This window comes from Danio rerio, chromosome 10 (assembly GCF_052040795.2).
Source record: "Danio rerio strain M-AB ecotype USA chromosome 10, GRCz13ab, whole genome shotgun sequence".
NCBI classification, from domain to species: Eukaryota; Metazoa; Chordata; class Actinopteri; order Cypriniformes; family Danionidae; genus Danio; species Danio rerio.
The window spans coordinates 29,411,857-29,425,669 of NC_141030.1; the positions used below are offsets into that span (position 1 = coordinate 29,411,857).

General features: G+C 35.8%; 1 protein-coding gene across 1 annotated transcript; it reads left to right on the forward strand.

Annotated features, from left to right (window-relative positions):
- Positions 1-2,244: 2,244 nt before the first annotated feature.
- ugt5d1 (UDP glucuronosyltransferase 5 family, polypeptide D1) lies at positions 2,245-4,566 on the forward strand. The gene is given in 2 exon segments (NM_001177496.1): positions 2,245-2,262; positions 2,768-4,566. A coding segment is annotated over 1 exon segment (1,599 nt). The 5' UTR covers positions 2,245-2,262; positions 2,768-2,772; the 3' UTR covers positions 4,372-4,566.
- The last annotated feature ends 9,247 nt before the right edge of the window (positions 4,567-13,813 follow it).

The following is a 13,813-nucleotide window of genomic DNA, read 5'->3' on the forward strand; positions in this document are numbered from 1 at the left end:
TGTTCCTCACAGCACACCGTAACATGTCTGCGCTCGTGGAACAGCAAGGTCACATCTCTGAAAACTATAGTTATTTTATACTATTATTCATTGTGTCACCCCTCTCTTCATCCTTTCATTCTTCAACTTTGATTAACAGTGTGTCCTGAGGGCCAGATATTTCTATCCATCAGTGAGGTATCAGTTTTTGTCTCCACTTGTACAGCTTTGTCTTTAAGCAAGCATGCAGTGTACGGTTAATATGTGAGCGATCATGTGTAAATGTATATATGTCTGAATGAAAGCATGCATCACCACTAGAAATGATTGACGTTAGTCTATAGTTGAGTATTTGGAATCTGCTGATATACACTGACAACCAGAGGCCATAAAATTCCAATGCTGTGTGACACCAAGTGAAAACAACCAGCAGCTGTGAAACATGTATCAGGTGGAATTAAAAATGTAAAATGTCCTTATTATTATTATTTTATATTGTCTTCCAATAAAACATCCAAAGCATCCACTTATTCCAGAATTGTGGGGTAATTTCAAGAAATTTCTATACATTTCTATACATTTTCCTTAAATTGCAATATACAACAAATATATAAGTTTTGAACTGAATTTACTATTAATGTGAAATAATACAAAATTGCATAATGTGATAGGAAACATTTGATTCTGTTACTAAATTCTGTTTAAATTGGGGAAAACATTAGCTTATATCACAAACCATGCTATTAACTACTAGCTTATTACTGGCCTACTATTAAGATATTAACTGTTCATTAGAAGTTATGATTTTATTTTGCATCCCTAATTCTACCTATAGAGTCCACTTACACTTGACCATCCGAACCACAGCCAGGCGCATTTCCCAGTTCGTTTGACAAGTGTGAGTGCTCCGAATAGGGCCCAGGCATGGTTGGAAGTTATGTGCCAGAGAACAGTTCGGTTGGGTTTTGGCCCTGTAACCGAGCCTGAAACCAAAGATGCGATGTCATTTTTAAGGGACTATTTCATAAGGATTTATTAATCATTCTTACTTTTCAATGAATGCAAACTGTCATTATTTAATATGCAAATCCCTTGCTGCACATCAGCGACACCTTCAGCAAATCTCCTAATACGTGATTTTATGATCATTTATGAGATTCAAAAGTTGTGGATCTGTTCGGCAAAATATTTGCGTGTCATTGCATCCCAAACGACTAAAAATAACAACAAAGTATACTTCGGCACAGTTCAAGGCAACTGTACCTAGTGTGAGTACACCCTTAAACCCTACTTCTACCTTACTATCTATTATTTTTCATTAAAAATAATTCATTATTCGCCCTATGTTAATACCGTGATTTGTGACCTAAACTAAAGTGTTACCAATTATTGTTAAACCCTTTAAACAAGTGATAGAGTTGATATTTTCCACCATTTTGTGCTTTAGCTCAATATGCTAATTTCAAGCCAGATAACATACGGCATTTCTAAAACCTAATTTTATGTAACTTGTATATTTTATGTAAAATTAATGAAAAAATCAATGAAATATCACAATAAAGGTCCAATAATTAAGTTATAATGAATTAATAGAGTTGACCATGAACGTGACAGGCACTAAATGACATAACAAATAATACAGAAAATAAACGTATCTTCCAAGTGTTTTTTTTTACTTTGTAAGCACACAGAAAAAATAAATATCAAAAATGTCAAAAACAGGTTTAGAGGGAGTCTTTAAGTCAGGGTTGCCCAAACTCAGTCCTGGAGGGCCGGTATCCTGCAAAGTTAGTTCCAACCCCAATCAGACAGGCTTTCTAGAAACATCCATGCAGTTGAGGCAAGTTGGAGCTAAAATCTGCAGGACACAGGCACCCAGGACCAAGTTTGGACACCCCTGCTTTAAGTTAATGTAAAAGGGGTCAACTTTAATCCACATTAAGAAAAGTTGATCTTTCCAAACATGTGCTATGTACTGTAGGATATTGCATATCTTTACAATGTCACAAACTCATTTAAGTCCCCAAAAAAGACTGGTGGTCCAGAAAAGAATGATAACGCATGACAGGACAGGAAAATATGGAATAATCTCAGTGGGGAATCAGTTCAGCACTGACACTGGAATTGTTCACCAGTTAAGCAATAAACAGGGTAAGGATCAGACACCTGTTAATTATTGATGTGAAGGTTAATAATTTAAGTGGACTTTGTAATTTTTCAGATGAATGGAGCTCAGGAATGAATGAGCAAGTGCTGTTTTTTATTCATGCATGAACAATTAAGGTAAGAGTCTCATCATTTAGCAATTTTGTTGGGCAAAGGAGGAGTAATTAAATATGTATTCACACTCGGCAGGTTTAGTTGAAGTTACATACAGTACAAACTCTGTTGTGATTGCTCTGTTAGAGATTTGATTGACAGTTTAAATGCTGGTATATGAATGTTGGTATGCTCCAAGCATGATAGAGTTTTCAGAAAAAAAAACATGCTTCAAAACAAACGTATACCTGTAAATGTACACATTCCACAGGTTAAAAAATTAACAAACACCCAACACACATAGTTTTTGAGGGTATTTGGTAGGTTTTGTTGTAAAAATTTTAGCAAAACTCTTTTGTTTGACTTGGTCCTAAAAATGACAGTGTGAATGCTAAAGCAAATGTATAATTTTTTCTTTGGTTCTGTTTTTCTGGTTTCGTTGGGTTTAGTTTCTCTTTAGTCAAAAGAAAAAAAAAGAACCAAAATCACAAGTCTGAAAACACCTTTATTTAATTTCCTTTTTTGTCAGGTACAATGAAGTCATTTTTCAGCCAGTCAAATGTTATCACTGGATTATTTTTGGCCTTATCTGCTTTCACCCTGAGCTGCAGTGGAGGTAAAATTCTCTTGTATCCTGTGGATGGAAGCCATTGGGTCAACATGAAAGTCTTGATAGAAGAGCTGCACTCCAGGGGTCACAGCATCACGGTGATCCGGCCTAAATCCAGCTGGTACATCACGGAAAAGTCTCCTCTATACACTTCCATCACAATCCAGGACAATGTTAATGATTTTGAAAACTTTTTTGAAGATTATTTATCGAAAGCGATGGAGATAGAGCGAGGCGAAGGTTCTGGACTTGCATTCTTGAAACTCCAATATGATCTGTTCTCAATGCTGTCAACAGCTCATGAAATTGCTTGCAAAATGGTGTCCATTATTTTAGAAGATAAGATGCTTGTAAAAAAACTTCAAGATGAACAGTATGACTTAATGCTCACCGATCCCGCAATAGCAGGGGGAGTGTTTTTAGCACATTATTTAAAGCTGCCTCTTGTTCTCAATGTACGATGGATTACCAGTGGTGAAGGACACTTTGCTATCGCACCATCTCCGATGTCTTACATTCCTTTACCAGGTTCTGGTCATACAGATAAAATGGGTTTTGCTCAAAGAGTTAAAAATGTTTTATTTAAAACCTTTACGTTCCTCCAGAACAGATTTGTGGTGGGTCCACATTACGACATACTCATAGACAAGTATCTAGATTACAAAACAGATATTGTTGGCCTTATTCAGGCTGCTGATATCTGGCTCATGAGGGCTGATTTTGTCTTCGAGTTCCCCAGGCCAACCATGCCAAATATTGTTTACATGGGTGGATTTCAATGCAAACCTTCTAAGCCTCTACCAGCAGACCTGGAAGCATTTGCACAGAGTTCAGGAGAGCATGGCTTTATTATTATGTCCTTGGGAACACTTGTCAAAAGTCTCCCAGCCGACATGGCGAATGCTATCGCAGCTGCATTTGCAAGATTACCTCAGAAAGTCATCTGGAGGCATCTTGGAGATCGACCCTCCAATGTTGGGAACAACACACTTATTGTGGACTGGATGCCGCAGAATGACCTCCTGGGACATTCAAAGATCAAAGCGTTTGTGGCTCATGGAGGAACCAATGGAGTGCAGGAGGCCATTTTCCATGGGGTACCAGTTCTGGGAGTCCCTTTGTTCTTCGACCAGTTTGACAACTTAATACGTGTTCAGGGGAAAGGAGCGGGTAAGATACTTAAGCTGTCAGAACTCAATGCCGAAGCTTTCGAACAAGCCCTTCGGGAGTTGCTCAATGACGGCTCCTACAAGAGGAACATGCAGACACTGTCCACTCTGCACAGGGATCAGCCCATGAGGCCATTGGACACGGCCATCTTCTGGATTGAGCATGTGATCAGACATAAAGGTGCAACACACCTGCGCTCAGAGTTTTACAAGATGCCGTGGTACTCGTACCATTCTGTGGACGTGTTTTTGGTTCTGTTCACTGTTGCTGCTGTGTGTATGCTTTCTACCATTGCAGTGATCAGATATGTGTGCTACAAAATATGCTGTAGGAGAAAAAGTAAAAGTGAATGACACTATGCGAATGCTGGCATGCAGAGAAAAACAATGGGACATCATTGTTTCAAGATTTGCTGATGTTATTATGCTTAGTATTGCAAAAAGTGTGTTTGATAAAACTTTTATTGATGTTTACGATCTTTTAATATGTGACATGGTATACAATAGACGGCTTTAAAAGCACTAAATAAAATGTGGAAACATGGTCCATGTAAAAATGTATGAAATAACTCAATGTGATCCAATATAAAATGTTATATGAACACTGGTCTTTGTTTACAGTAAAATTAAGTCTTCGTTTAGGAGTCCTAAACTAGTTACACTGTATGTGTAGGGCCAGTTTGACCAGATAAAATTAAAAACAATTAAAATAATAAATACATGATTTTCATAAGAGTCATTTGTTTATAAATAAACTGCACAAAACTGATTGAGTAAAAAAAAACAGCTCAAAAAATTATTTAATATTTGTCACATTTAAAAAAATAATAAAAGTCAATAAATATTGAACTGGCTCATAAGATCCTTTAATTAAAAAAATAAATAAATCAGTCCTTAGCATGGTCAAAAAGGACATAGACATTAGCATGGTCCAACATGGTTGTGCTTATTCTCTTAATGAGATATGGGTGTATTTTGAGTATAACATGCATTAAACCAATCAGAGTCTCATCTCACATTCCCTTTAAAAGTCAGTTGTGTCGCGCGATGGCGCATTTGCTATTTACATGGCAGACATTGCAAGTTTCGCATTACTTTCTCTTTACTTTACTTTTATTCTTTACTTTATTCCTTTACTTTTTTGTAAGGAAACGGTGGAAACTCACTCAATTAAAGACATCCATTAGCCCACATATTTAATTTTGTTTTTAAGTGCAAAAATTAGTTTTAAAACTATTTCTAAATTCAGTTCTGATTTCCAGCAAATGAATAAATGAACATGAAGTTATGTCTAAACACTTAATTCCTTTTATGCACCAAATAGTGATGCATACGTCTTAAAACTCAACAGGTGGGGAAATCTAAACTTGTTTTTATAAAAACAAAATATAAATAAGCATGTAATAAATAATACTTATCATAACAATAACATTATACAAATGCAAAAATGGTCAACAACCTAAAAAAAGCACCCTGAAGTGAAGAAGTCATAGAGGTAGTGGCTTTTATACACTTTATGTATATGTATAACATTTTAATCCTTACATTTTTTTATTTGTAAAGATATTTATGTATTGCTGTACATCCTGTGTGTTTTAAGCAATTTGTATGCATTTGGACGTGTTCTACACTGTACTGTAGACCAGCTTTTAGTTGGTGAAATGCGCAGTCTATTTCAGTTGCTCAAGTTAGCAACGCACCAACAATGCGCCTTTACACACCACCTTTACAGACCAGCACCCATGAGTCCACAAAGTGGCGCAAATGGATTTGTTATTTAAACAACAGGGTGCAAAATGTGAAAATTAGAGTTGCGCTGGTCTTAAAAAAGCAACAAATTTCGCCAAACACGTCTAGCGCCTTATTGTGCCGGGTGTATGATTGGGCTCTTAATGTCCTTGAATTGTTACAATGAGCATTTTTGATTCACAAAAACAAACTTCCTGATAGAAGTCATTTGTTCAGCAATTGGACTTACTCAAAATCATAAGAGTGTCTGAACTTTAAGCGTAGGATTCACTTAAAAGAAACAAGCAAAAAGTTAACCCATTCTGTATGAAGCCCAATTTTTAATCCTAAACAATAAATCAAATGCTTCATTATGAGGTACATGGTATCATATTACATAAAACCACTCAAATGAATGATTCATAAAAAAGTCAGCATACTTGAAAAGCACAGCCTTGGGCTAATGGTTCATGTTTGAGAACATCTACAATCTCAGTTTTGAACGCTTTTTTTAAAGTCATCTTGACAGAAGGATGAGAGTCGTGTTGTTGATAGCATTCTCTCAGATGCTTTAGAGAAACTCGAGCTTATAGAGGTCATCACAGAGGGTCAGTGAACATGCCACATGTGCTGACATGCTCACTTTATGCCGAGACAGTTGCTAATAGGCATAACGGTGTGAAGATTACCCCTTTTACACACGTTTACAGCAAACCGCAAAAGTGGCTCTGATTACACCCAGCTGTGGTCTGTCAGATTTTTTACATGTTACATGCCATAAGAAAAAAAAAATCTATTCATGCTTTAAAACACTAGCAAGTCAAATGATCCTCTGCATTAAATGTAGGTTAAAAGTCACTGGATCTGAGAGGAAAGCAGAGGAAATGTATTCAGTTTCATTCATTAAACAGCAAGCAGTGATCCACATACCGCAGTTTAAAATGTATACAAATGACTTGGTGGTTTTGTGATGTGGTTTAGTGAGAATTCACAAGGGTTTTAAATCCATACGAATGAATCTAGATGTCGACAGACTATGAACACAACCACCGTTTCAAACTATTTAGGTTTTTGCACACAAGAACAGCTGTTTTACTGACCATGAATGACTGTATCTGGGTCAGAGGCTACTAAATCCTCAAACCACAATCTATAACAGAAGTGCAGCTGTAAAAGTGCATTGCCGTTTACCCTCAACCACAGGCACTTTAAACAAACTTACCAATATTTATTTAGAGAACCCTCTATAATGATTATCTATTGAATTTAAGGATGTAGTGGCTTGATTTGACTTTAATGTAATTGCACTATAATGTTATTTAGAGTGGAGATTGCTTACACATCAGCATTTTAGCATGTGTAACCTTTTTGAAGTAACAAACTGACACAAACAAAAACATATTTACTGTGAAGCAAAGCTCATTTTGGCAAAACTCAGACTTTTAAATACCAAAGAAATCCACTAATTGGTTTCAGGTAATGCAAACAAACAATGGTTTTAAAAGAACAAGGCACCAAAGGGAGATTTAATAAGCTCACCGAGAGAAATTCATAGCAACAGTCTATTTACCTTTACAAGTGTGCTGTGGAGCGTCTTCAGAAATGTGTTGTGAGAAAATGGCCAGGCAGCAGGAAGAATTTAAATGAGTCTTGCAGCAATCATCTTTGTTCTCAGCACTGTTTGAACTCAGGTTTCACTGCACACACAGCTTCACGTCTGATGGGAGGAAATCATTTGTTATAAAAGACGAGTGCAAATAAATATGTACATTTGTCTTTAATCAAAAAGCTTACAGCTGTATTGTGATATGAATGAAAGATGTGACTGGATTTGAGAGAGTGTAAACAGCAGAAAGACCTGCTTGTTGCTTGTATGCTGGAACTGATGCATACAAATTTGACACGTCTTTATGAAATATCCTGCAGAAGCAGACAAATGAAAATTAGCTGAGATGAATTATGAATTGATGTCATATACATGGGGTTTCTGTTTTTCTTAAAAACAAAATAAAGCGATTCTGGCATTTCTGGATACTGTATTAGCCTCTAGAGACTGTCATTGCATCATTTTCCATTAGGATACTGTGCTTATAAATGGTTTAAAGGCTTTAAAAATTATACCTGTCAGCTATTAAATGGCTGTTATTTCTTCACTTGTCAGTTACACGAATTTTAGTTCAGCATCTAAAGTAACTGCTTCATTTACTGTGCTTGATTAACTGCGACTTGTCACAGGACTTGTATATTGTTGCACTCATGTTAAATGAATTGCTTATATTGTCCTCACTTGTGTACATTAATTTGAATAAAAGCATCTACTAAATTATTAAATGTAAATGTTTAATGATTCATAACAGATGCGGACTAAGTTAATGAAAAAACATGGTAAACTATTATTTTAGGCAGCTAAAAGATCACTATTTCTTTTATTTGTGCTTCCGTTGCAACTACAATTAGTTCAAATGACTCACTGAGGAAGTGTTTTTAATATAAACCAAATTCAACACATTGTAAAAAAGAAATTAGTTAATTTTCTTAAAGGTCCCATGAAATTAAAAGATGTTATTGATGTTTTAGATGTTAGTTTCAAGGATATGTATTAGCTAGTGAGCTTCAAAACAGTCATAAAATATGTGTTTAGAAAACAAGTTTGCAGTTTGTTACTTTTACCTAAATGGATCAACAATTTGTTTGTACGTCACTACTTCAGATTCTCATCAAATTTTGCCTCTAATTAGTTTTTTATTAGATGGGCTTAACCTCTACCACTCTCACTGGCAGAGCTGTGAGACGAAATGCTATTGGCTGTTTTTTAAGAGGAGAGGTATGGTGTGGAGCTAATGATATGCCAAAACAGTCTGAATTTGAATTTGTTATTTTGAATTGTTAACAATTGTAATATAATAAATCTGAATTTTTATATGGCATTCAAATAGTTTTGAATTTGACATTTTTATTTGAATATTGAACATTAAAAATTTAAGACAACTGAAAAGTCACCTTTTATAGACATATTTTCTTCATTTTAGTTTAAACTTCATTTTTTTGTTCTGAATTGATAGACTGCAGACATCCAGTTTGTAAGAATAAAGTTTCAAGTTTTCAAGATGAAGAAATTCAGAACATCAAATTCAATATTCTGAATTCAAAACCACAAATTCAGATTCAAGGCAGAAAGTAAATCAGACTTTTAAAAAAGTTGTCTTAAATTTCAGATGTTCAATATTCAAGTAAAGAAATTAAGAAATTAAAATTCAAAACAGTTAAAAATTCTGATTTATTAAACTGCAATTGTCAATAATTCAGATGAACAAAATTCAAATACTGATTGTTTTGGCAGATTATTAGCTCCATAGAGGAGCAACTCTATGTCCCACTCTCTTCATTTTTCAGTTGTGATTACGCCAAACATTGAATTAAAAAAATGCTAATTTAAAAGCACTTTACAGGACCTTTAAAAAGTAAACTTGTAACTGTTAAGTTGACTTGAATTTGATAACTTTGCATGTAGCACATTTACTTGAAAATTAAAAGGCAATGGGTTTACTCACTTTTTTTGTAAAGTCAAATGATCGCTTTGAAAGCAACGCGCTTGCTCACTTTTTTAGGTAAAATCAACTTGGCTGGGCCAGTTGAGATTTCTGTGTGCTCCGGTTTCCCCCACAGTCAAAAGAAATGCACTATAAGTGAATGTGTGCGTGTGTAAATGTATGAGTGTATGGGTGTATTCCACTATTGGGTTGCGGCTGGAAGGACATCTGCAGCATAAAACATATGCTGGAATAGTTGGCGATTCATTCCGCTGTGGAGATCCCTGATAAAAAAAGGGGAGTAAGCCAATGGAAAATGAATAAATGAATGAATAATACATTCATAAACCAAACCAAAACTTTTTTTTTACGGATGTCCTACATGTGTGCAATTACTTATAATTATTTCTATGCAAGTGATTGCAGAGTACATTTTCGCTGCATATTATAAAATAGTTTCAGGTGGAAAAACACACAGCTCTCCCACATGATCATGCTGCATATTTTCTAAATGGTTTGAGGGGAGCATGTGGAGCATGACATGCTGAAATAAAATGACATACCTGAGGCATATAATCACACATGATGAAGAAAGAAGGGAATGAATCTTCAGTGTGAAACAATGTCTGCATTAAGCAGTAAATTGTATACAGGTCTAGTGCTAAATACAAATAAATTCGAGATGGTTATTATTTTAGCATATTAGACCTGTTCTGTAGTACAGTGTTAAAACAGTGTTTTGGTTTTATCATTGCAGGTGTGAGCACACAGATATTAATTGTGGGGTTCAGTGAAAGTAGAGCAGGAAAAAAAAGATCTCCGAGGGCCTCTAACAATGGATATTTCTGCAATGGAAGTAATTTGAGTGACAGATGTTGTTTAATGCTGTGAAGGCCCAGTCTTGGACTGAAGCCTCCTCCATCCACACAGCCCACATCACCGCTGGCCAGACGCTCGCTGATTAGCTCATGCTTTCATGCCTTTTACAGACCGGGATCTGTTTTCTTAACCCCTTCTTTATATTTCCCTTAGCATGTTCATTTTAATTAAGTCTTGATGAGATCGTAAAAATATATATATTTATATTATTTAGGCTGGCGACACAATTGCTCAGTGGTTAACACTGTTGCCTCACAGCAAGAAGGTCCAAAAGTCCTGTTCATGTTCTCCTCGTGTTGGTGTGGGTTTCCTCCAGGTGCTCTGGTTTCACCCACAGTCCAAAGACATGCGCTATAGGTGAATTGAAAAACCTAAATTGGCCGTAGGGTATGTGTGCGAATGAGGGTGTATGGATGTTTTCCTGTACTGTGTTGCAGCTGGAAGGGCATCCGCTGTATAAAACATATGCTGGATAAGTTAACAGTTCATTTCACTGTGGCGACCCCTGATATATAAAGGGACTAAGCCGAAGGAAAATGAATGAATGAATGATTTAGGTTTTCAGCATTTCCAGTTTAATTTCAACACACTTGTTGAAATCTGGGAATGATATTGAAAATGTTTATTTGCTTTATCTTTTTTTTTTTTTTTTGAATAAGTTACAAATGATGTGTTTTTTGTGTTAATTTTTTTTTTTTACATACATTAAAAGATACACCTCGCATCACGCTGATAACTCCACTGTCTAAACACACAAGTTTTTGATAGTTTAGATGCAGGGCCGGAGTGGGACTCAATTTTAGCCCTGGAGTTTCAGGACAGACCGGCCCACCTCAGTTCACGACTGATTCCAATTCAGTTTCTAATGGCACTATCACTTCTTTTACAAGAAAACAGCTGCTTAAGAAATTCAAATGTTCAACAGCCCTAAGAGTATTATGTCTTAACAATAACAATGAAAAAAAAAAAAAAAAAAGATAAATTTTCAGGTAAGATTCGAACACGGGTCCGTGGTGATGTTATGCAACGTGCTTACCACTGGTCCACAATGGTGCTAATATTATGGATTAAAAAATAAGTGATGACTTGTGACCCTTAAGACACAGCATTACTTTCTATTGATGGCTTAATCTTTTTTTTCACCTTTTTAGATTTCTGAACAAGTTATGTCAGATTTATTATTGTAGTAAATCATCTCATTTTCATTGAGCAGGTGTATTATTCATTATTATTAATTATTCAAATTCTTATATTCACTAAGGTGCGGCTGTTAGGGGTCGATAGTTACATCATCATTAACGTTAGTTAACCTGCAGGCTGCATTCTGTTCACGGGACTGCGAGAAAATAAATAAAAATAGCGGAGCTGTGGCAAAATAATGAATAAAAAGAGTGAAGCTATGGTCAAATAAATAAATAAATGAAAAAAGTGTCACTGCTGAGAGTGCAAGCAGCTAACACCGGCCCTCGCGGCCAAAAAAACAGACCGGCCCACCGGGAATTCTCCCAGGCCTCCCGATTAGCCAACCCGGGCTTGTTTAGATGGAAATTTCAGCTAGATTTGGGTTTTTTGTAATATTGCTTTTATTTATTTGGCACCACTTAATTCTCGTTTTCCCATCCATAATATACATTGATTGATTCATTTTCTTTTGTGAGATCTTGTATATAATACTTTTGCTGTTTGACTTCTTTTCACTTTTGTAAATAAATTCACTTATTTTTTTTCAGTATTTTGGATGTCGTTTAGCTATTTTGCCACCAACTCACCACAAAATTTCATCACATCAAATATTACCTCTTTTAACCCCTAGAGCCAAACAAAGTCGTAATAAGGCCAATGGATGGGATTTTGGCATCAAGCTGAATTTAAACCTTGCCGAGAATGCTTTCCATCCACTCCGCCATTGATATTTTTAACATCACAAATGAATGCGAAAGTGTTCAAGTCAGGAAGTATATTTTTCACAGATGTGACAGCTAAACGAACGCATTCAGCACTCCCAACAATGAACGCCTTACACAGGCACAGAAAAACAAAGCTTCTAAGAATCTTCGATCTGTATGAAACCTTGTGTTTCCTTCTCTTTCTCAAACTCGAGCTCCTCTGGGCTTTTTCCATTTGTGGTGTAGTGCAGAATCCCTCAATTTTCTTCCCCAACAAGCATGACCAGAATTCTGCAGGCCAGAGACACTTCTGTCATTGGGTGCAGTTTCAGCTGCATTTCACATTCATACCATTACCTTATCCTATTTATTTAATGAGGTCTATAGGAACAAACTGTGACAGGAAGATTAGCTTACTGTAAGTCTTACTCACAGCTTTGTTCACTCCGACAGCTGCATAAGAAAATGCATGTAATTTTCAAAATATATATTCTAACTTCAAATCGAGCCGTTACAAGTTTGGCAGACGGAGAACACACACACACACACACACACACACACACACACACACACACACACACACACAGATGACTCAAAACGGAGGATTACTGAATGGAAGAAGGTGCTCACGAGCCTATTGTGAGCTCAAAGGGAATCTTTAAAGATCAGATATAATGCATCTCACCAGAGCTCATAATAGAGGATATTTAGCTGGAAAGAACATTGAGTCTTGCTTCCTCTTTGTGTAAAGATTGTATAATCCAGTTTTTATTCTCATCAAGGTGCACAGGGGCTCCTGATGATATTATAACTGATGATATTATAATGTCTTATTTAGTTCACTGTTTCTCTTGTGGTTTGAATCAAGATATCACAAACACAAATTTAAACACTAAAAAAGGGACTTGATCTATACTAAAATTTAAGACAATGATCATTCAAATACTTGTAGCATGATTACATGGGTACCAAAAAACAATAACAATCACAACTAGAATTTAATTATAAAGGTTTTCAGTTTTTAATAAAGCAAAATATAATTTAGTACAATCACTTAATATTTCTATATATTTTAATAAACACAGATAATGATGATAATGCAGTTTATTTTAAAGTTTCCCCTTAAAACATCCTTTATTAGGGTAGCTTTTATGTGATTCATGATATTTCTTTGTCTTTATTGTGTCTGCATTGTAGTTTTTGACTAGTTTTTATGCCTGTATTTTTTGTGTGTATCTTCCAACTTTGTATTTGTTTATAAACTTCCTACTTTTAAAAGTGTCAAAAAATTAAGCTGGTTATTACTATTACACTCTAAAAATGCTGGGTTGTCACAATCCAATGTTGGGCCAAATGTGGACAGACCCATATCTCCATGTTTTCCCCATTTTGGCATATGACAACCCAGAATGCTTTTAACCCAGGCTCATTCTGATTAAGTACATATTTACATTTCTGGAAAGACCAAATACATCCAAAGAGCTATGCTTTATTGTAGTTTTTGCGAATCCACAATTTTTCGAGGCCACTGTGTACGCTTTGTTAGATCTAAAATGTCTCTCGCGAGTGCCATTCGTGCCTGATCTTCTCACATAAATCTACTGGAGGCCGCTGTCGACTGACTGTCTACTGACTGACTGACTGACTAATTGACTGACCCACCATCCCCTTCCCAAAACCCAACCGATAATATTTTAAAAAGCACCATCTGACCCACCCACCCCCTTCCCTTAACCCTGCTGCAGTGTTTTAAAAAGCAGTCCAGAAAACTAT